Genomic DNA, 21,066 nt, shown 5'->3' on the forward strand with positions numbered 1-21,066 from the left:
ACAGACGAGAGTGGGAGGGAGTAGAGAGATTGGGGCGGGGGGATAGGAGGTGGAAGAGAAGGAAGCAAGTATTACATCTCCTCGTCTTCCTCCTGCATCTCGATGTCTTCGTCCTGTCCTCTCTCCTTGGTCTCCTGCCCCTACCATCACCTGATGCTACCAACCCGGCATGTCCTCACCGTCTTCTCCTCCTCCTCCTTCTCCTCCTCCTCCTTCTCCTCCCCTTCCTTGTCCTGGCCCTCTGCCTTCATGAACGCCTTCACGAGCGGCAACTCCGTGACCTGACCAACCGTCAAACAGCGCAGGCGAGAGGAGAGGAGGAGAGGAGAGGAGGAGAGGAGAGGAGGAGAGGAGAGGAGGAGAGGAGAAGAGGAGAGGAGAGGAGAGGAGAGGAGAGGAGACGGGAGAGGAGAGGAGGAGGAGGAGGAGAAGAGGAGAGGAGAGGAGAGGAGAGGAGAGGAGAGGAGAGGAGAGGAGAGGAGAGGAGAGGAGAGGAGAGGAGAGGAGAGGAGAGGGAGAAGGAAGGAGAGGAGTGGAGGGGAGGTAAAGCAACCGATCAAAGTTATTCCCATAGACCAGATGTCGACCTTCTGATCATAATGCTGTACAAGGAGAGTGAGGTGGGAGTGGGGATGGGGTCAGCGAGATACCTGGCCTCTCACAAGCTCCGGAGCCATCCAGTAGTAGGTGCCTGCCATGGACTGCCGCACCCGTTGCTCCTCTGTCAACTACAAGAAAATCAGAGAACGAGGAGGAGGAGGAGGAGGAGGAGGAGGACGAGGAGGAGGAGTGAGGATCAGGAGCAGGAGCAGGAGGAGCAGGAGAAACTCAAGCAACCTGCACGCAGAAGCCGAAGTCCGCGATCTTCACTTGACCGGCGGAATTGACGAGGAGGTTGTCAGACTTGATGTCTCTATGAACTCGCCCCTGAGAGGAAGAGTGAGGAGGGGGGAGGGAGGAGATGAAGCAGCAAGTCAGTGAGGAGGGCAGAGGCGAGGAGGGTGCGGAAGTTTGCGGATGCTGGAGCTAGAAACAGAGGAGACATGACATGGAATGACCTTCTCGTGGATGAATTCAAGTCCTTCCATGGCTGGACGCAAAAATCCTGCGTGCATGAAGTGAGGGGAAGGCAAGCTGATAGGAGGGAAGGGAAGGAGGAGGGAGGGGGAGAGGGAGGGAGACGGGGGCAAGAAGGGAGGAGGGTAACATGGGGCGAGGAGTGGAGGAGCAGCGATCAGAAGGGAGACGAGGACGACAGCAGTTGGCCTCGCAGAGGTGTACAGGGACTCGTTTGTTGCACCTGCAATCTCTTCCTCCATGAACTTCTTGCCGTTAGAGAAGTGACTCTTGACAAACAGCGTGAGGAGAGAAGGAAAGAGAGGAGAGATGAGGAGACTTGGATCAGCGAAGTCAGCGATCCGCCGTCCATGTACTCCATCACGACCTGTTGACAAGTGCGGAGAGTCAAGGGAGGCCTCGAACGACGTCATCAGTTTCACGTACCCAGAGATGCTTGTCGTGGATGAAACTCTTGATGTACTGGAACATCGTGTGAGCATCTCTCGATGAATGTTGTAGTTTTTTGTATTGCTTGCTTGCTTGTTTGTTTGTTTTTGATGTAGTTGTAGTTGTAGTTGGTGTAGTTGGTGTTGGTGTTGGTGTTGTTATTGTTGTTGTTATAGTTGTTGTGTTATAGTTGTTGTTGTTGTTGTTGACCTCACCTTCACTGTGCAAGGGTGGGAGCACATCTTCATCATCGCAATCTCATTCTGCAGAGCTGATTGCACTATTCCCCCCTGCGGAACATCTTCACTTTCACCCTCTTCACCTCCACCTTCACTGCACTTGTTCTGACAGTCGTAGCTTCTTCAGGGCAACCTGAGGGAACTTTGACATGTTGGCACGCGCATAGAGATCCCTTCAACCTTGTCTCCTCCTCTCTTTGGACGACCGAGATAAATCGTTCCAGTGCACCCCTGGCCACACAACGTTGAATTTAAGGAGAGTAGGTAGAGGAGGGAGGGTGTGGTGGTGGTGGTGGTTGAGGAGGAGGAGGAGGTGGAGGAGATGGAAGTGGTGGTGGTGGAGGAGGAGATGGAGGAGGAGATGGAGGAGGAGATGGAGGAAGAGGTGGTGGTGGAGGAGGAGATGGAGGAGGAGATGGAGGAAGAGGTGGTGGTGGAGGAGATGGAGGAGGAGATGGAGGAGGAGATGGAGGAGGAGAAGATGGAGGAAGACGAGGAGGAATGTGGGAGGGGGATGAGAAGGGGATATGGAACGTGGGCAGCAGGACTCCAGGAATGAGAAAGAAGTTTCGAACCTGCCCGACAGCTTTCTTGGAGATTTCAAACTCGATCGATGGATCAGTTGTTTCGAACTGGAGGGAAAATTAACCTCTTTCTCCCTCCCTCCAGCCTCTCCTCTCCTGGTACCCTCCACATTCTTCACCACGTCCTTCTCCCTTCTCCCTTCTCCACTCCTCCTCCCCTTCTGCCTCTACCCTCCTCCGCTTCCCTCTCCTTGTCCTCCCCCTCTCCTCGAACACGCCTCCCTCCCTCCCAACTGATTCTATCGCTCACTTGCACGGCTTCCCGCATGTCTCGGGAGGCCACAGACTTCGTCGGCAGAGCAGGAAGACCACCTGAAGGTAAGATGAACGAAGTGGCGATGGAGGAGGAGGAGGGGATGTTTTTTCCTTCAGCAGGAGGAGGAGGAGGAGGAGGAGGATGACGATGAGGAGGAGCAGGAGGAGGAGCAGGAGGAGGAGGATGACGATGAGGAGAAGCAGGAGGAGGAGCAGGAGGAGGTCAGGACAGGGTTGTCAAGAGGGTGAGGACGGAAGGGCAGGTAAGAGAGACTCGATTGTTCTTCGTGCCTTTCTCCGTGTGGAACTTCAACACGTCGAGCAGCTCATCGATGTGCTCCATGGCCTGCGGTGTTTGAGAACAGAAGGGTGGGCAGAGTGAGCAGAGAGGGGAGGGGAGGAGATGAGATGAGAGGAGCGGAGAAGAGCTGAACCTCCTCCGGCGAGATGTTGGCCTGTTTCAGCAGACTCTCCCAACCAGGTGGGAGACCCTTGAGCCCTGTCGACTGTTCGACAGTCAGCGACAGCAAGGACGAGGAGGGGGGAGGAACAGCACCGATGTTGGGTCAGCAACGACTTTCAGATTGGAGTGTGAAGAGGAGGAGGAGGAGGAGTCCGTTCTGAGAAGAGGGATCAGACTCGGAAACGAGCACGAAGTGGTCTCATCACCTATCCCTGCCCACAGGAGTAGAAGGATTCTTCATCCCAACACGAACCAGCTCGACGGTGAAGGGCTCAGCATACCCTCTCCTGCTGATCTCCAAGACAACCTGACACCAGAAGTCAGGGGAGGGGGAAGAAAGGAGGAGGGGGGGGGCGAGAGTTTGCAATGACGAATGTCAAGAGGTAGAGGAGGGGGATAGAGATAGGAGAGGGTAGAAGTAGAAGAAGGAAGCAGAAGGAGAGGAGGAGACGAGGAGAGGAGGAAGAGACGAAGTGGAGCAGGATGAAGCAAAAGGAGGAAGCAGCAGAAGAGCAGGAGCGAGAGCAGGAGCAGGACGATGATGAACCAGCACGGAGGATGGGGGGGGGGGGGCAGGAAGCGAGGACGAGGTAAGGACGAGGAGAGAACTGAAAGGTAAGAGGAGGAGCAACACACTTTTGATCCAACGGTTCCCTTGATCATTGGAGCGACCTCCTCCACCGTCATCCCCTGAATGTCCTGTACCAGCACATCACAAACAAACCATCTACAGATCGTCTCCCTCTACTCCCCGACCTCCCTCCCCTCCCAAAACGGACATATCTTCTCCCTACCCTTCTCATCCCCTCCTGCCACCTCTCCTCCCCCAATCCCTCCTAAAGCCACCTCCACCACATCCTCCTCTCCCTACTTCTCTCTCCCTCTTCATCCCCTTTCCGCTTGCTCTCCTTCGCCTTCTCCTATCCTGTCCTCCGCCTTCGCCTCCTATCACCGTGCCTCCGACGGAGAGGATCGTGTCTCCAACAGAGATCATGTTGCTCTTCGCCGCTGCCCCGTGGGGATGGAGCTCGACCACCTGCTCCCGTTTCAACGAGGCGACATGAGAGTTGTCAAACCTTGAAGATCCCCTTGCTGTTGGGCTTCAGCAGCGCTCCTATCCCTACCAGGCTCTCGCTGCTGGGCTCGCTGCTAGCCTTGTTCTTCCTCCCTTCCTGTCGCTCAGCCTCCGACGCCTCCTGCCTCTTGCTGCTCTTGGCTCGCTCGTCCTGGCTCGAGCTCTTGCTCTTGCCGCTGCTCATGTAGTCTATCGCAGACTCCAGGTCATTCTGGCAGGCAGCGAGGGCAGCAGTCACCGACTTGTAGTCGTATCCCATCCCCACCAGTGTTGCGGTGTTGGACGCAAAGCTCGAGGCCTCTTCCCGCCCATGAGCCAAGCTCTTGTGGTAGCTGATGTTGCTGTCCACCCTCCTGCCTCCTCCGCTCGCATCGAACGTGTCTGGTCGCTCAGTGCCGACCGAGGAGGCGATGGAAGTGTGGAAGGCGTCGGCCTCTATTGCAGTGGAGGCTCGAGAGCTCGGAGAGAAGTCATCGGGAAAGTCCGTCGGCATCTCAGTGGCTGCTGTAATGCAGGAGGCGTGAGAGGTTCTCGCGGAGAAGATTTCGTCCCGCGCAGTCCCGTAGCCTCCATCGGTAGAGACCGAGTCAACGCCAGCCCGCGAGCTCGTCTCAGAGCCGTCAGAGATGCTCGACAGGTAGTCAGCATGGTCCTTGTCTGTGAGGGGAACGAGCTCGGGGCTGATGATAATGTTGTTAAGGGGCGATCGGTTCTTGTTCTCCCTCAGCCACTTCTCGATCGCCCATTTCTCGTAGATGTGACCGTCTGCCGCCCTCACGGGCGTCTTGATCGGCTCACACGTCAGCACACACTCTCCCCAGTCCTTGGTCGGAGTTTTGTTCTTGCGCGCGATCTCCGACGGCAGCACCAGCCTCTTCCCAGCCTGGATCGACGGCGTCGGTTCTCTTCCTTGCCAGTGGTTGCTGTTGGCAGGGCTCTTGCTACTTTCCTCTTCCTTTGGCGATGGCACGTGCTTCGGCTCTACCGGCTTCTTCGACGAGGCGCTACGAGGGTCCTCCGCTGCTGCCCTTGAGTCGTTCCTTCTCGGCGACGGCTCCTCCACTCGCTCTCGAGAGCTTGCAGGAGGTTTTTCTTCTTCCGTCCTGGGAGGTGTCAGGAAGCCTTCCGGCTGGTCGTTGGCACGGTAGGTTGGAGTGCTCGGCTCAGAGGAGGCGTGAGTTGGTTTCCTCGTTGCCGGCGACTTGAAGTCTGGTTTCGAAGGAAGGGGCCCTTGCTCCCTCTCCATCTGCTTGAACAGGTCTCTCGTCTTCGCTGCTCGCTCGGTCATACTGTGAGTTATGCTCTGGCCATACATCCTGCTCACTCCACTCCTATCCTCCTCCGCCTTCTTCCTTGAGGTCTCTCTCAATACGTCGCTGTCCGAGTGCTGCCGGGGGAGTTTTGGAACGCCAGGTTTGACCTCGGCAGCTTGACGTTCGGGCCCCTTGCCAACCTTCTCGTCTCTGCCTCCTCCGTCGTTTCCTCGCTCAGGCTTCTCTTCTCTTTCGCCGCGCTCAGCCCTCTTTGGCGCTTTCTCGCTCTTGCCCGCAGCAGCGTTGCCATCCTTGTACTTGTCAAGCTCTGCCAGCGCCTCTTCGAGTTGCTTCTTGTACATGTCTCTTTCCTTCTCGCACTGCTCCTTCTCGCTCCGCAGCCTCTTGCACTCAGCATCCAGCTTCTTGACTTCCTCTCGAAGTGAACCATCTCCTCGCCCACGCAGGGCGCGGGCCTCCGCCTCCGCCCTGTCTTTCGCTTTCCTGGGAGCTGATCAATAATAGGAACGAGGATTCACTCAAGGATAGGGAGGAAGCGTCTCCTCACCTCAAAGTCTCGTTCTTCGATATCTCGAAGTCTAATTCTTCTCTGACCTTGTCCAAGGTCTTGTATAGCTGGAAAGATTCGTCAGCCCCATGGCATAAAAGATTACAATCAGATTGTTGCATCACAGTTCTATGGTTGATGACACAGAGACCAGCAGACATTTCAGCATCGTACAGTAAGTTGGAAGACTCGAGTCGCTTCTAGAATCTGCTTTGTTCCTACATCTCCATGACAGAATAGCTACAACTTGATTGACTAGTTGCTTGATTGACTAGTTGGACATGTTAAAGTACGAAATGCTGTCGCTACCCAACAGTCTCTTTCCAGAATTTCTACAATCATGAAACATCGTCTTAAAAAAGTTCAATTCTTCACAACACCCTCATCGTGCGAACTGTGCAGAGGCTTGTAGATCGGAGGTGGTACAAAAGAGTCTTCCATTCTCATGAGACAACACGAGCCGCATTGAAGCGAAGCATGCGTGATGCTCTGGATCAAGTGCAACACGATTCAAGCATGGTACTTCACCTGCTCCATCTCCGTCTCCTCCATCGCCTCCTCCATGGCGCGGCTGAACCGCTCCGATACCGCCATGGACGATCACCCCACCCTGACTCATTCGAACATACCCTACCCCACAAGAATCTATTTGAGTTGAAACCTACCCGTGCAATTCAATAGCCAAATAGGGGTAGCCTTTCATGTGTCTGAGCTGACTACCCCTCATTTTGATCAAAGCCGGTAGGTACCGGTCCTTTCAAAAATCATTTGACTCGTCGAAATGATCCTTCTGGCTGTTTGACCCCACCCCCTTGAGTTACCCTTCTCCTCTCCTACCCCCTCCTTTTACTGACTTACATATGAGGAAATACCCTAGTCAATCACTGAGTTATGACCCCCACCCCAGGGTCCTTGACAGTGACGGTACTATTTACTTTTACAAAGGGATACAGCCGTTACACTTCACCGTTACTCACCTCCAGTCATGGTTGTATCGGAGAAACCGTCAAGTTCCATTCAAGTCCGACAGTCAAGAACTGGCTTGAAGCCTCGCACTACATTGAGTACAGGCTACAGTACACCACATCGTACGGTCAAGTGTAGTACCTTTCGGTACTACGGTACGGTAACTCATCCGTTGAAACGGGCCGTGTGGGTGAGTGGCCAGCCTGCGGGGCCGGGGCCGGGCGGCCTCAGGCTGGCGTTTGTTGCCCGGGGTGAAGGTTCCATAATGATTGATACGGACAACTGTCATGCCACAGAGTGTTGCACTTGCTTACAAAGGCCGCCCCTGCGATCAGTCGAGATCGGGCATCGGGACAAGGATGGGCAAGGATTGAATGAACCATGCCAGGCTGCTAGATACAGACTTCACTTTTTCATGTTTGGCATTTCCATCACCACATGTTACATCGCTGCCTCGGGCTCATGTACGATCCCTGTAGGTCTCTCGTCAGAGTCCAAACATGAGAAACAGGCTCGGCCTACCGCAGGACACGAATACGCTTCCGCGAAAGATTCAAAGTTCATGAGGGGGCCGTTGACTCGTAGCTGCAGGAGGGGAGGTCAACCACCTTGGACCAGAGGCACGGGAGGGTTGTCACCTTGTTGGGGGAGTGTTCGTCAGTGAAGAGCTGCAGCTCCTCGGCCCTCTTCCTCTCAACGGTGCACCAATTCTGAGCCCAGGAGAGGAAGAAGAGCTTGTCCTCGTCCTTGGTCGACTTGCGGTGATACTTCTCCTGCATCACCGCCTGCAAGGCCTCGTACGAGATCTTTACGCCGCCCATGTCCGCAATGTTCTCCCCCAGTGTTAGAAGGCCGTTGACATGCCTTCCCTCCACCTTGAAGGAGGAGTAGAAGTGCTCAATGCATCGGGCTTTCTCCTCGAACCTCCTTGAGTCCGACATGGTCCACCAGTTTGCCAGAGTCCCTCGCCCACCAAACTTCCTCCCCTGATCGTCGAATCCATGAGTGATCTCATGCCCAAGAATGCCGCCCAGAGCTCCAAAGTTTCTTGCAAGAGGGTAAGACGCACTGAAAAATGGCTCCTGCAGAATTCCAGCAGGGACGTATAGACCGTTTGCCGTGTAGCTGTAGAACGCATCCACCATAGTGGGGGAAGTGCTGCCCCAACGGTGAGGGTCGGTCTTTCTCGTCAAACGCTTGAACGAATGTTGGATGTACCATTCCGAAAGCTGCAAGCCGTTCCACAGGTACTTGTCGTCGACTAGATAGACTCCATTGTAGTAGTTCCAGTAGGATGGGCGGCCGATAGCAAAGAACATCACGTGCAGCTTCTCCAGCGCTGCCTGCTTGGTGGAGTTCTGCATCCAGTCGACCCTCAGCAAGTCGTCTTTGAAGGCAAGTTTCAACCGCATCAACATGTGCTCAGCTGCCATCTTACGCTTGGTGGAGAAGAAGTTGTTGACAAAGAGCTTGCCAACATCGTCTGGAAGGGCATTGATCGCAGCATGCATGCACTTCTTCCATCTTGGAACTTTCTTAACCTGACCAGTAACAATCCTTTGGAGCATGAAGCCTGTGTCTTCCATCTCTTTGTCCATATCTGCACCCAGCACAAATGCAAGTCGAAATAGCAGATAAGCCTTGATGCTGTCCAGATCAGCCTGCATTAGCATCAGTAAAACATGGAGAACTTGAGGTCAAAAAATTACCTTGACGAGATATTTGTTCATGGATTCGAAGTAAGGCGAGTTTCTGATCATGATTGTTATCTTGTCTGCGATGGTATCTGCCTGCGAGTGATAGGTGCCAGCCATTGCATTGATGAACCGCTTGAGATGGAGAGCAGGACAGAGTTTCTCGAGCTCTTCGATGTCGTAAGGTTGCGCTCGCTCCACCCTCTGCTCCTGCGCTGAGGCAAATCTCTCGGCCAACGCTGTTTCCACCTCAAGAGACCTTTCCGCTGCGACTTTGGGCCATGTGGCCACATCGCATTCGGGCATAATCTTACAGACCTTGGTGAGCACATCAGTCGCCACGCGCTTGTAACCCTCCCTCTTGAGCTTCATGGATGGCTCACTCGAGATGTAGAAGTTGGGGGAGGGGAACGTGATTCCTCCCTGCATCAAGTACAATGCCGACTCTTCGGGCTTATCTGGATTGCTCTCTACTGACCAATCATAGAACACCACCACGTTTGCCTTGTGCCACCAATACACGACCACGGTCAGTGAGACAAGGTCTTTGACCGCATGTACTTGTTTGATAAATGGCATCAGAGGAGAGATCCCAAGCGCATTGATCGCCGACGTATTCATGCAACTCCTAAAACATATTCATCAGAATTCAGCTTTCGCATGAGTTAGCTTCTAGGAATGTATCAAACCTGTAGAAAACGCCAGCATTGCTGTCCGAGTTTGCTATAATAGGGAGCAATCTTCGTGTGTTGTTTCTTTCCACACCATCCCATGCGTGGGCGAACTCTAACTGGTCTGGATTTAGCTTGTGGTTCTTAATGAAATTCCCGCAAGCATATTCGTAGAAGTTGTCGCACGGCGATGCGCTGTTGTCCATCAATTGAGTCATGTCAGCCGGGAAGAGCTGCGAGGATGCCGGCAGCATGCTCTTGTTGGAAGGATTCCATGATTTCAGAAAATATTTAGACACTTGTATCACGACGAAGACGAATCCGCAAAAACAAACGGCTATGCCGAAAAACCAGGCAAGCCTTCGTCTCCAAATCTGAGCGGAACATGACATGAATAGAAAACTTTCACTCGAGAATAATAAGTACCTTCTGTCCTTGTTTGCTATAGATAGGAACATCTTCAGGGACAAATGTCCCGTATCTGTTGTCAACCAGCATCAGGTATCGAAGTCAAGCCGAAGACACTGAACAGGAGGAGGCCTTTTGAAGGCTTGCTGAGGGGTAGTATTGCGAGGTGGAGAAAAGAGAGCAAGGGGATCAAGCATAGCAAGAGTAACCAACATGAAAAAGGCGGCAAACACTTGGAGTCAAAGAGTTCTTAAGACTGCAGCTTCGGCATGCTCAACCTCTCCTACCTGTCCTCCCCCGCCATGCCTTCGGGCTAAATGCGCGCCATTAGGATGAGTCACCACACCACCCCTCCTTCCTACTGTGACCCACCCCTCCTTGACCTCTACCCCCAAATTTCAATACAAAGTATCGGGTCCTCGGAAAGAAGGTTTGGTGCTACGCAATGGTCTCTATTGGAAAATGGTGTGGGGATAAGACTGACGGGAAGCGAGGAAGAGAAAATGAAGCTCTCCAAGACGGCAGAATGAACTCTCAAGGTTATAGGGCACAACAAAGCGCTCGATGGTGCCGAGCATGCTTCTTTTGCGAGCAAAACTGAGTGTGGGGAGTAGTGGCATGGTACAGAAGATTTGTCATGGTTGGCTCATTCAGCGATAGAGCGGGTTGCAAACATTCTTGAAAACCAGCAGAACTGTACAAAGTGACAGGAAGGTTCAGATCCTACTGCAGAGGATCATCTGATAGTCTGTTTGCTCTCTCACGAAAAGCCTTGGGACAACATGTGCCTTTAGCAATGGGTTGGAAGCATTCGAATGGCAGAGGTTCACTGCGCAAGTGCAAATTGAGTTTTTGACGAAACGATTCAGAACATAAGAATTGGTCGGACTGATGTCCTATCCAAGTCAAAAAGGCCGCCACGCATACAAGATTGTCAGAGATTCGGACTGAGTGCGAACACTGCTTGTCTTGCGAAAGTAAAAATTCAATAAGATAGAGATGTTAGTCCCCCTTACTTCGAGCGCCCAAGTCTTCAAGCATATGATAACCTTCAAAATCAGGAACTTTAGACATAATCGAAGGGGTACAGCCCCTTTTAAGTGCAGTCAAGTAATCCGTGACACAGACCCCATTGGTCGACTGACTTGTATGTCCAATATTGTTTTCATGTACCTGATGGGTTTTACTTTCATGAGAGATATGATCTAATAAAAGCGCTCTGAGAAACCCCACCTTGTGTAACTCCAGATTCTGCGCATGTATTCTTGCTGAACTAAAGCTTAGAGAATCGCTCACACACCCGGAAGATAGTTCGCATTCAGTGTGCGATCAAATTTCTGAGTAATCTCTTGAAAAAACAATAGCCAGCCACCTCTTGACAAGATTTCCTTCTCTCCATCAAGTTCTCACTCAATCGGCACAACTCTGTCCAGCCCCTCTCCTCATGCCCAAATCCCACAAAGCCCCTGCCTGCAGCCTGCCTGTCTTGATCAAGGACCCCATAAACCTACAGACAATCAGGGGGTAGTGTCACACATAGAAAATGCTCAGCCCGCCATCGAGGGTTGGTAAGACTAGTGGTGCCCGGGCCCAAGTTCGGACCTGCACTGATAGTTCTCATACCTTCTCGGCCTTTTGGCTAAGATCAAGTGTAGTATCTGTTCTTATCAGCTTAATCTCTGATACAGGGGCAATGCCCCTTCGAGATTAACTCAATTTCTCTCGCGGGAGGCTTCACCCGGGCGCTTGCGTCCCGAAGCCTCACGTGTGTCCTCGGAGCTGCACTACTTCCTTGGACGCACACCGTCTGCTCTCTCAAACAAATACAAGTACACCTGAGATCTTACAAGCAACGATTCCTGCAATTATTATTTCCGAAAGTATTGTCACTCATGAAGGCCGATAATTTGGTCTTGATCTGTCTTCTATCGGCCTCCCGGAAGTCCGGGCTGAACTGGTTCCGGCCCGTATGGCCGTGGCGCAGCTAGCTCGGCCCTGTCGACCGGGTCCACAGGATCACAACCCCTGTTTTTGCTGAGAACCTAGCCGTTATCGGGGTACGCGTGTGAACTCGGGGCGGTGCATTATTGCCATCCGGTGTACAAACAGGGGGTAGTACTGTCGTAGGGAAACCGTTCCTTTGAGGATTTACCACGGGTACGGTACGGTAGGCGACCAGAGAAGTTACCCTGGTTCTGAGAGATATGTTCTGAGGCGATGGGACGCATATAAAGAGGGGCGAGGGGGGTGGGGGGTGTGACAATATAATAATATATTGTCAACTACCCCTAACACCCCTGGAATCTCAATTGATCACAGTTGTAGTGGTGGGCCTGCTCAAATGTGAGGCCACTGCTGACCATAGGCCCTACGCGATATCGAGTCCTAGAAAGATACAGCACAAAGCAGTGGCAGGTCATAGGAATAGACTCGGTGACTGGTTGTATGCAGTACGTGTCAAACATGCGAACTTTGGTCATTAGTGGGGGTGGTTCAGACATTTCTCAAGGGGTGGTGAATTGGATGGTGGGTAGGATATGAAATGTAGTGAAATAATAAAAAATTCGGGGGGTGGGGTACAATTTTTAACATTGGGGGTTGCGTTGGGGAGGCGGAAGTGAAAGGTGAATCATACAATCAAAGGGGTAGGGGTGGGGAAGGGATGTAATCAGCTAGGGCAGTGTAAAAAAAGGTGGCACGCATGTGGTAGGGTGGTGGATCACAGTGAGAGACTGAAACAGGGGTGGTCCTACCCACCCTATGCGTTTGAAGGAATAACCCACCCTATTCAAGTCTTTTGGCGGGAAAAGCACATTCAGTTGCGGTATGACTACCACAGAAATCATAGAGAAGCAGGGGTGGTATTCAAAGATCGGAAATACACGGGTCCAGGTGATAAAAGTGAGGCAGCTGATCCTTTGTGGGGGTAGGGGGTAGAAAGGGGATACAAAAGGGTCCGAAGGGGTAGTTCACTTTAACGCAGGGGTAGATTCACCTTGTGAGGAAAGGGTGAGGGTGGGGGAGCACAATTGGATGGATAATGAGGGTGGGGGTACAGAAGTTATCAGATTGTGGAACTGGGTGGGTAGTGTCCAGGACCGGGTAGTCTTGGGGAACAAGTAGGGTGAACAACAAGGGTGACTGAGAGGAAAATCGTGAGGGTGGGGTAGTAGACCCGGATTGGGTGGGTTGAAATGGTCATGAGCCTGGACAAGAAGGCAGCGATGGAGTGAGAAGGAACATGACACAAAAGGAAGAAAGACATGATAACACAGATGAAAATGACTAGAATATGAACATCTCATTCACTTCATGCACCCATCGTCATTTCAGACATGGAGAGGTCAGAAGAAACAGTTTGTGAGTTTGTTGCGAGGTGATGCAAGATGGAATGAGAATGTGGGGCTCGCAATTCATTCATTCTTGAGATTTCTGTTAGGATCTCTTGATGATGAGTTTTTCACCTTCTAGAGCTTTTGAATATTTCTGAAATGTACAATCTCCTCTTGTTCGTGCTGGAAAGTGCAAGTGTGCGCCATCACTTTCCGGTTGTGCCAATCCTCGAATCTGCCTGCAGCCTTGTGTGTCCTCTTGATATGGACTGATCAGAATATGTTCATGATTAAAGATGAAGTAGAATTTTCTATACCTATCGAATGCGACTGCGACATACGTGTTTCTATTTGCAACGCGCTTTGTTTGAGACGCTGCAAAGTCCACAATGTTAGAATTTCTTTCTTATCCCCTTGCGATGATACCCCAACAACGGCCACTTAACTTTTCTCAAGTTTACTCTGTTGAAATTCTCAAGTTGACACGTTTTTGTTGTGCAGGAGCTGCTGTTCAAAGTGTCGGCTGGCAAGGATTTCAGAATACGCAAGATGCCGTGGATATTCTCATGGTTCAAGAAGAACAAGTCGCAACCTGCCCTTGGTCCAGAAGTTGATTACAACTCAACTCGATCGGAGCAAGGATATGCTAAGATCCCTGGCGTTGGAACTGTTGATCTGAATTGCAGTCGAAAGACTGTACACCTTCCCAGTGTAACCTCGGAAGAGTCCTCGGATGATGAATATCGTGACCGGAGAAGCACGCAACTTAGGAAGTCCATAGTTTGTCCGAAATCTGCATTGGTTGATTCGAGAGGGTCAATGACTGTCACTGAGCTCTACCTCGGGCCCAACAAATCTCCAGTTTGCATAATCCTCGCTGAGGAGTACGAATCTTACAAACCCCCGAAGGCTTGTCGGCAAAGGTCACGAACTCCATTGTGAGGTTCAGAATTTGTTTAACTTACCCTCCCTTCATGGCGAATGCTTGATATGGGCGTTCCGCCATGTGTACTTTTAGAAGAAACCGTCGGGATTTTGAGATCATCTCTTGTAAAGCAAATGTGTGAAATACGATTTCTCTCCCATCGCGTTTTGATCACAGTTAAAAAGCCGATCAAGACAGGGAGAGGAGTGCTCTTAGTATTGTTTTTTCCTCTAGTAACAATAAATACACATCAGAAAAACAGGCATCTGCAATGGCGTTGGGATCAAAGAAGCATTCCTCCCTACCAAGCGTCGTTGAGCGCCTCAACTCGACTCTGCAACCAGATTTGACGATTCTCTGGAACAAACATTCGTTATAAATTTTCTGGGATATGCGATAACTCACGAGAAAGTTGCTTTAGCTGTGTAGTGAGGAAATTTTGCCTCTCAGATCTCCGTTTTTCATTTCCCGGAGGATTATTTAGAACCTGAATTCATAAAGGTCAGAACAAAGCCTTCCAAATTCATCTGAAGATACCGAAGCAGGAATGAAATAGAAAGAGCATGCACTTATGGCCTTGACCGAATATCTTCGCTTTTTATCTGACTTGAAGGTATCTGAATCATGGAGTGGAGTATGATCAATAATTGTCAAGGTTGAAGAAGGAACAAAAACCTGCCAACTCTTCGCCAAACACTGAATATCGTCCACAGGTCATCAATCCCAATCCGCGGACAGCCGGCGTCTTGGGACTGCTGCGCAACGCACTCCCACCCTCTGAAGTGAGCTAATTCAATATCTTAAGTGGCAACAGAGTTCAAGGTCGTACTTCTAATGCCATTCAAGAAACTTTGTCTCGAGCTCTTGGCTGGGCTCGTCGACAGATGAATGCCGTCAATCTCTATCTGACATTCTCCCCAATGCAGTATGTGCAAGCCAGACACCTCCTCCCCTTGTCTTCTCAGATGATCTTAGCTGTACGCTACAACAGCAAGAGAAGCAAACCTTGACAAATAGACATCCTTGTCTATCTGAACTCCTTCCACGTCCTTTACCAAGGCCAAGACATCAAGCCAGGACCAACTCTGAAATATATTGACACAGGAGAGCGAAGAAGCGATGAAGGCAAAACTGTCACAGGGACGTCATGATGGGTGAATGTGCACACAAGCGAACCTTGTCAGCCCTTGCCTCTGCGACCTTTCGTACGCATTGAAAGCCATCTTGCACTCCATCAGGTCAACCCGCAATAGCAAAGCTTGGGTTTTCACTATGTACTTCGTTTCTCGGCTGCTTTCCTTGTAAGAAGAATCAACGGAAACGATAGCTTGAAGTATAAGGAAATTTCTATCGCTTACATTCACATAATCCTTATCCTCCATTGTATCCTTGAACTCTTTGATTCCAAGCACGCTTCCAGGTTCCACCATCTCATTGTCTGAACTCTCGAGCGTTCCGGAGAGTACGAGGAGCAGCGCATTTGAGTAATCATTGAACACTGTGACCATCACGGGATCAGCGGAGCTGCTTCACTTGTCGATGGCAAAGCAACATACCCATCTCGTCTACCTCGCCAGTGATATACCTGCCTTGACGACATATCAAGTATTTGTCTACAGCGGACAAGGAGTTCAAGACGGGAACATGGTTGATCAGACTCATGATCGTGTCCAGGTCTTTGAACGATCTCTCAGCGGGTCTGAAGCATTCACATGTCACCAATGTTGCAATGTTGAGATCAGATCCCTCACTCGATGCTCAGCAGTTGGCAGCACTGTCGTATGAATCTCTCACTCAGCTTCATGAAACCCTCCCCCGAGCTCCCCACGTCGCTTTCGTGCGCGTGAGCTTTGCTCTGGAGGGCATGCACCTACTAGAAGTCAAACCAGGAGCTGAAGCCGGAGCTTGACATCACCAGCTCTTTGCCTTGTATGGTGATGCCATCATCGATGGATCGTGAGCGACGGATGGCGTTGGAGGCTCTCCTACTCGAGTACTCAACAAGACCTGCTTCCAACTCCCCGACACTCACCTGCCGAAGCTCGACGTTCTGCCGAACAAGCCCATGGAGTGATGAACGGCAGGGAGCATGGTATGTCCGTAACGATGAACGTGCTCGACTGGATAGGATTCTTCGTGCATCATCTGTCGGCGTTGAAGGAAGGACAGTCTCGGCGAGGGCCGAGAGATGTCAGCATGCTCTGTCTGCAGTGGGTCTCTCTCCTGCAGTTGTCTGGAGATGGCGGTAGACAGAGGGGAAAACATGCTTGTTCCCTGCGTCCTCGTGAGCGATTTGATCCATGTCGGCAGGAAATCCACTTCTGAGGACTCGTCACTGTACATGCTCGCGGTCCTGGTCCTAGTCATCTTGGTTGATTTCGACATATGCTGATATCGAGAAGCAGCACAGACAACTTCAGAGGCCCCTCATGCAACCGTGAACGGCGACTCCCATGCCTCGTGAGGCGGTTGCGCTTCCGATCAGATTCAGACTGGGACGTCAACTCAGCGGTTGCATCAGTGCGATCCCGTCATGACTTAGGATCCTTCAGTCGCCCGCCGCTAAGTTCCCACAGCGGCTCTCGGCTGCGCTCAGCTCTTCGTGGCAAGTTGAGCCAGACAGCGCTGGATCTGCTGAGGAGCAAGTCTGACTGGTGGTACCTGGAGGAGGTTGAAGAGGGAGGGAGAGGGAGGAGGAGGAGGAGGAGGAGGAGGAGGAGGGTCGGGGACCTACGGTAACCGGAGCGTCAGTTTAGGAGGCGCCATCAAGCTCACCTCAGGGAAAACGAGTGGTCGATGAGGGGACGAGGGTGCCAAAATGGGTCACAATGGTGCGGAGGCTTGAAGGGGCGGAAGAGGAGGAAGGAGGGGAGGGAGGAGGAGGTCCGAAGGCAGAGACTCCTTTCTCTCCGATGCTAGAGCATACAGACGACATCCATGCACGCTCCCTCCCGGTGGGACAATCAAGGATCCGCGCGTGATGGCGGTGCCGTGAAAGATCCGTCGGGGATCATGGGCCTGCCTTGTCGACATGCAGCATTGCTGCTGCTGCTGCTTTTGTATTCGGTTGACTCCAGCTATGATCTCTCTTACGTGGCTTCACCTCTGTATGCTCGTGACGTCGCCTCTTCTGCATTCCTTGGGAGCAAACTTTCCTACTTTCCACCCGGACCATACAAGACCCAGGTTTCCCTATGCTGCTGGTTCCGTGGCCGATGCCGGTTGTCGATGAAATCAGACAATGTCCAAAGGAGGAAGTCAAGCGGTCCTCGACGACACAGCCAACTTCGACACATCGATGAGATCTTCAAGAGGGATGAAGACGACAGCACCAGATTGTACTTTTGACATTGAAACTCCTAGGCCCTCGGTCACCCACTTTGTCTGTTTGTCAGGAGGAAGGACGTGATGCTCTCCATGGGTCGATTGAGCTCTTTCGGCAAGCAGGGCAAGGACCGAACGTGGCTAAGGAACACCATGAAGGTGCCAGACCCTTCTCGCAGCGGGAGGGAACCACTGACATGTCACAGAACCTGGCGCAAGAACTAGAGCAGCAGCTCGTCAAGTCCAGGACCTTGCTGGTGATGTTCTCACAGTTGACATCACGGTTGCAGTCTTATCGGCGTGTCTTCAGGATGTCTGGTCGGACCCTGTTGAGTTGGACCACCTGTCGGCAGCGCTCAATTCTGCTGCTCGTTTTCCCGAGTGCCACTCGCTCTTTGCGACAGCAAGCACGATCTTGACGAGCAAGTGAGTCAGCGGGGAAGTGAAGCTTTCCTCGCTCACTGACGATCCTCAGGCGGGTTCTCAACGACATGAACAGCCGTACAGTCATCACTCTCAGCTCGGCTTTCTTGCATCAGGGTATCTACGTGGAAGAGTTTGTACGGCATCCCAAACTTGAGAACTCTGTTGAGAAATGGGACCCGCACCTCGTTGCTCGATTCATTCATGGGATCTCAAAGGTGTCATGGTGGTGCTGAAGCTGCGTGTTGATCACGTGGGAGGCAGGTGGAACTGGCGAAGCATCAGGAGTTGGCGGAGGTGATTACAAGAGTTGTTGGCAAGATCGAGCATGCCAGGTGTCTTCATGCTAGCAGAGCTGCTGTGTGACGAGCAGTGGCAGTTTGAACCTCAAGGATTCAGCTGTCATGATCTCAGCTCTTGCCCACCTGCAAGTCCAGGACGCGGCAACCTTGATCAAGGTGCTTGTTCTCTTGGTCTCCAAAGGCCTCTCACTTCCATCAGTTGCGAGCCAGCATCTTGGTGATACTAGCTGACTCCTCCTCCCTGAAAAGTTCGGGAGAGATAAGGTGCTGTTGTGCTCCCTCTCCCCATGCTGCAGCAGGGAGCGTTGACCCACAGCCCGGCAGATCCCTCTGCGCCATCCTGACAGCTCTCAGCAAGCTGAATCTGCTGGACCGAGATCTTCTCGGGCAGACTTCGCGCCTGATTCGTGTGAGCAACATGTTGTGGTTATCTACCGTCACGTTCTCAACCGAGTTTTCATTGTGCAGGAGACCGACGAGCGGCTGTTGGCTGCTCCGTCTATCTCCGTCATCCTCAAAACTTTTGCCAACATGGCGGTCCGAGATTTCTCCTTGTTCCGAAGGCTGTTGGGAAGAGCCAGAGAGTTGGAGGAGGCGTCATGGACGCCGTTATCGCTGTCCAACGTCTTGTCTTCATGCAAGTAATTCCAACATCATCCTCGAGTCTTCCGCTGTCAGGGTCATGACGTAATTCTTTCAGCAAGCTCTCCGTCAGGTTTGAAGACGCATTGGAATACTTCTCTCATGGTACATCCGACCCTCTCTCCTCTCCTCTCCTCTCCTCGCCTCGCCTCGCCTCGCCTCTCCCCTTCTCATTTCTCACTTCTCAGCCATCCCGGCGATAGCCCCGGAAGATTTCGATCTCCAGGTAACAGGCTGTGGAGAGATTGAGAAGGAGAGGGAATAACTTCTGCTTGCTTGCAGTCACTGGCGATTATCCTCCATTCCTATTCCAACTTACAGTCTTCTCTCACTCCTGCCGTGGTTTGGCCCTCCTTCCCCCCTCACCCCCTCCTCCTTCCTTTCATCCTCTCACAGTATCCGTGTCTTTCTCCTTTCCTACTTGCTCCGCTGTCCCTTTCCCTGCCATTCCCACTCCCCTTGCCATCTTCCTACTTCCTCGCCTGCTGTAAAACTGACCCTTTCTTAGGACCGAGTATTTTCCCACCTCTCACGCTCACTCCAACTCGTTCCGCATTCTCAAATCAACATGTTCACCGTCGCCGTTACCATGAACTCCTTTGCCAAGGTTGGCAAGCAAGACTCCCACTTGTTCAGGTGCCGGGGATCTTCTTGTCATCCTCCCTCGTCCTTGACCCCCCGGTTGCGACAGACATATCCTCAGCGGGATAAGAGAGATGGAGACGAGGGCAGCAGGTTCGGATGATGAGGTACAGGGAGTGCCAAGCAAGACGTTGCAAGACTCGCACGCGATCTCCAACATCTTCAACGCGGTTGTCAAGCTCGAGATCGATGACCCACACGTGCTCAACAATCTCATCTCCATGGCTCGTGACATCGATCTGAGCTACTGGAACGAGATCGGAATCGCTCAGGTCACCTGACCCTCCCGCTCGACCTCCGACCTCCTGACCCGCCTCGTCCCTTGCAGATGTTCAACGCTCTTGCCAAGATTGACGTGGATTCCAGAGAGCTCGCTGATCGCTTGTCTCTGGCCGTCCTTGAGGTAGAACCCATCGATGGCAGTGATAGCCGGCTTGACTTTGTGTCCCCAGTTGCCCTCGCACAAACTGTCGCCCCAAGTCGTTGCCCTCATCTTGTTCGGCGCTTCTCGTCTCGGCGTCAACAATCAGCTGCTCTACACTGTGCTGTTTGCTAGAGTCCGCAAGATGACGCACAACCAGGTGAAACTCCGCTACCCTCGCTTCCTCTCTTCTCTTCTCCCCTCCTCCGCCACCCATTCTCTCCCCTCCTCTCCCCTCCCCTCCTCTCCTATAACTCTCTTCACACCCACCTTCTTGCCCCACCATCACTCTGGTTGGTGTAGATGTCGACGAGGGTGCTCAAGATGATTGTTCGCTCAATCAAGATCATCGCAGATCAGAATCTCATCATCCGTGTTGATCGCAATTTGCTTCAGCACATGAGCAGGCAGGTCTGCCTCATTCCCCCGAGCGACTTAGACATCAGAGATGCTTCCTTCTTCTGTTACAAGTGAGTTCTTGTTTGAACATCTCCTCCTCCTCCTCCTCCTCCTCTCTCCTCCTCCTCCTCCTCCTCCTCCTCCTCCTCCTCCTCCTCCTCCTCCTCCTCCTCCTCCTCCTCCTCCTCCTCCTCCTCCTCCTCCTCCTCCTCCTCCTCCTCCTCCTCCTCCTCCTCCTCCTCCTCCTCCTCCTCCTCTCTCCTCCTCCTCCTCCTCCTCCTCCTCCTCCTCCTCCTCCTCCTCCTCCTCCTCTGCCTGTCATCTCAACCTCACATCCCTTGTCTTCTAGCCTGTTCCGTCTCGGAGTCCGCGACGACTCTCTGTATCTCCACCTCAGCGACGTCGTGAAGTTCATCCCTACCAACAAGGTGGCGGCTGAGGCGGCGCGATCGACGGCAAATCTGATGCTGACGATGGTAAACGGCTGAGACTGGTCGGCAGGCTTCCTACCTCCACCCTCTGATCACTCTCCTGAGCACTTTCTCAACGCTGGACTTCCAAGACCCGCAGCTGTACCGACATCTCTTCTCAGCTCTCATCCTCATCCCCGTGGAGCAACTCAACATGCAGGCGATCGATGGAGGACGGGCCAGATGCCGTCTCGTTGACACTTTCAACAGGACATCGTCCTCCTGTCTCAGGTCGTCAGCCGTGTTGGGATCATGCAAGACACCTTGTTTTCTCGCATCAATGGTCGTCTGCAAGACATTCTCTGTGACGATGGGTCAAGACAGACCGTGACCGCCTCCCAGGTTGACAAGTATCTTTACCAGTTCTCCTGCTCTTGACTTGTCTCGGCAGCTCTCTTGTCTACTTAGTTGCTTTTCGAGACTTCAAGTCTTTGATGTCTCGACCTTCGAAATGATCGCTGAGTGGATCAATGACTTCCATCCTGTTGAGGTCCTCCTCCTCCT

General features: G+C 52.3%; 7 protein-coding genes across 7 annotated transcripts in view; 2 read left to right on the forward strand and 5 right to left on the reverse strand.

Annotated features, from left to right (window-relative positions):
- Positions 1-1,548, reverse strand: part of GUITHDRAFT_133857 (hypothetical protein) — a gene marked incomplete at both ends in the record, with an annotated part of 2,571 nt that extends 1,023 nt beyond the window's left edge. The window contains 7 exons of the mRNA XM_005839048.1: positions 180-281; positions 651-728; positions 838-927; positions 1,059-1,105; positions 1,301-1,346; positions 1,397-1,444; positions 1,504-1,548. Coding sequence (XP_005839105.1) covers positions 180-281; positions 651-728; positions 838-927; positions 1,059-1,105; positions 1,301-1,346; positions 1,397-1,444; positions 1,504-1,548 — 456 coding nt within the window. The remainder of the gene's footprint in view (positions 1-179; positions 282-650; positions 729-837; positions 928-1,058; positions 1,106-1,300; positions 1,347-1,396; positions 1,445-1,503) is intronic.
- A 1,259-nt stretch (positions 1,549-2,807) lies between these two features.
- Positions 2,808-6,537, reverse strand: GUITHDRAFT_133858 (hypothetical protein; the record flags this gene model as incomplete). The annotated part of the gene is made up of 9 exons (XM_005839049.1): positions 2,808-2,930; positions 3,019-3,090; positions 3,141-3,204; positions 3,254-3,354; positions 3,684-3,746; positions 4,000-4,083; positions 4,124-5,879; positions 5,944-6,011; positions 6,472-6,537. The coding sequence occupies 9 exons, from the start codon at positions 6,535-6,537 to the stop codon at positions 2,808-2,810; spliced, it is 2,397 nt and encodes a 798-aa protein (XP_005839106.1).
- An 803-nt stretch (positions 6,538-7,340) lies between these two features.
- On the reverse strand, positions 7,341-10,016 carry GUITHDRAFT_161315 (hypothetical protein; the record flags this gene model as incomplete). The annotated part of the gene is made up of 7 exons (XM_005839050.1): positions 9,970-10,016; positions 9,701-9,755; positions 9,293-9,648; positions 8,619-9,231; positions 7,548-8,570; positions 7,432-7,494; positions 7,341-7,382 (listed from the first exon to the last, which is right to left on the reverse strand). The coding sequence occupies exons 1-7, from the start codon at positions 9,984-9,986 to the stop codon at positions 7,341-7,343; spliced, it is 2,169 nt and encodes a 722-aa protein (XP_005839107.1). The 5' UTR covers positions 9,987-10,016.
- Positions 10,017-13,294: 3,278 nt separating this feature from the next.
- GUITHDRAFT_102030 (hypothetical protein) lies at positions 13,295-13,956 on the forward strand (the record flags this gene model as incomplete). The annotated part of the gene is made up of 2 exons (XM_005839051.1): positions 13,295-13,405; positions 13,516-13,956. The coding sequence occupies 2 exons, from the start codon at positions 13,295-13,297 to the stop codon at positions 13,954-13,956; spliced, it is 552 nt and encodes a 183-aa protein (XP_005839108.1).
- Positions 13,957-14,147: 191 nt separating this feature from the next.
- Positions 14,148-14,895, reverse strand: GUITHDRAFT_150695 (hypothetical protein). Its single transcript, XM_005839052.1, has 5 exons — positions 14,769-14,895; positions 14,615-14,716; positions 14,477-14,556; positions 14,345-14,426; positions 14,148-14,296 (listed from the first exon to the last, which is right to left on the reverse strand). The coding sequence occupies exons 2-5, from the start codon at positions 14,655-14,657 to the stop codon at positions 14,241-14,243; spliced, it is 261 nt and encodes an 86-aa protein (XP_005839109.1). The 5' UTR covers positions 14,658-14,716; positions 14,769-14,895; the 3' UTR covers positions 14,148-14,240.
- A 15-nt stretch (positions 14,896-14,910) lies between these two features.
- Positions 14,911-16,324, reverse strand: GUITHDRAFT_102031 (hypothetical protein; the record flags this gene model as incomplete). The annotated part of the gene is made up of 7 exons (XM_005839053.1): positions 14,911-15,070; positions 15,116-15,237; positions 15,298-15,437; positions 15,496-15,638; positions 15,691-15,809; positions 15,855-15,924; positions 15,972-16,324. The coding sequence occupies 7 exons, from the start codon at positions 16,322-16,324 to the stop codon at positions 14,911-14,913; spliced, it is 1,107 nt and encodes a 368-aa protein (XP_005839110.1).
- A 627-nt stretch (positions 16,325-16,951) lies between these two features.
- GUITHDRAFT_133860 (hypothetical protein) lies at positions 16,952-21,017 on the forward strand (the record flags this gene model as incomplete). The annotated part of the gene is made up of 20 exons (XM_005839054.1): positions 16,952-17,277; positions 17,335-17,422; positions 17,470-17,520; positions 17,574-17,689; positions 17,739-17,904; positions 17,951-18,021; positions 18,066-18,144; positions 18,188-18,252; positions 18,313-18,397; positions 18,457-18,629; positions 18,689-18,735; positions 18,819-18,856; positions 19,139-19,266; positions 19,322-19,544; positions 19,601-19,675; positions 19,725-19,853; positions 19,997-20,163; positions 20,442-20,568; positions 20,594-20,793; positions 20,954-21,017. The coding sequence occupies 20 exons, from the start codon at positions 16,952-16,954 to the stop codon at positions 21,015-21,017; spliced, it is 2,418 nt and encodes an 805-aa protein (XP_005839111.1).
- Between the last annotated feature and the right edge of the window lie 49 nt (positions 21,018-21,066).

The sequence above is a fragment of the Guillardia theta genome (assembly GCF_000315625.1).
Source record: "Guillardia theta CCMP2712 unplaced genomic scaffold GUITHscaffold_9, whole genome shotgun sequence".
NCBI lineage: Eukaryota > Cryptophyceae > Pyrenomonadales > Geminigeraceae > Guillardia > Guillardia theta.

What these genes read in the sequence shown, in the direction of transcription:
- GUITHDRAFT_150695 (XM_005839052.1), bottom strand. Translation starts at nt 14,657, where the DNA reads ATGACCTGTGGACGATATTCAGTGTTTGGCGAAGAGTTGGCAG. An exon ending in GTTTGGCGAAGAGTTGGCAG is followed by an intron (nt 14,557 to 14,614) that starts GTTTTTGTTCCT and finishes TCCATGATTCAG; the next exon opens with ATACCTTCAAGTCAGATAAA. An exon ending in ACAGCTAAAGCAACTTTCTC is followed by an intron (nt 14,297 to 14,344) that starts GTGAGTTATCGC and finishes TGTTTGTTCCAG; the next exon opens with AGAATCGTCAAATCTGGTTG.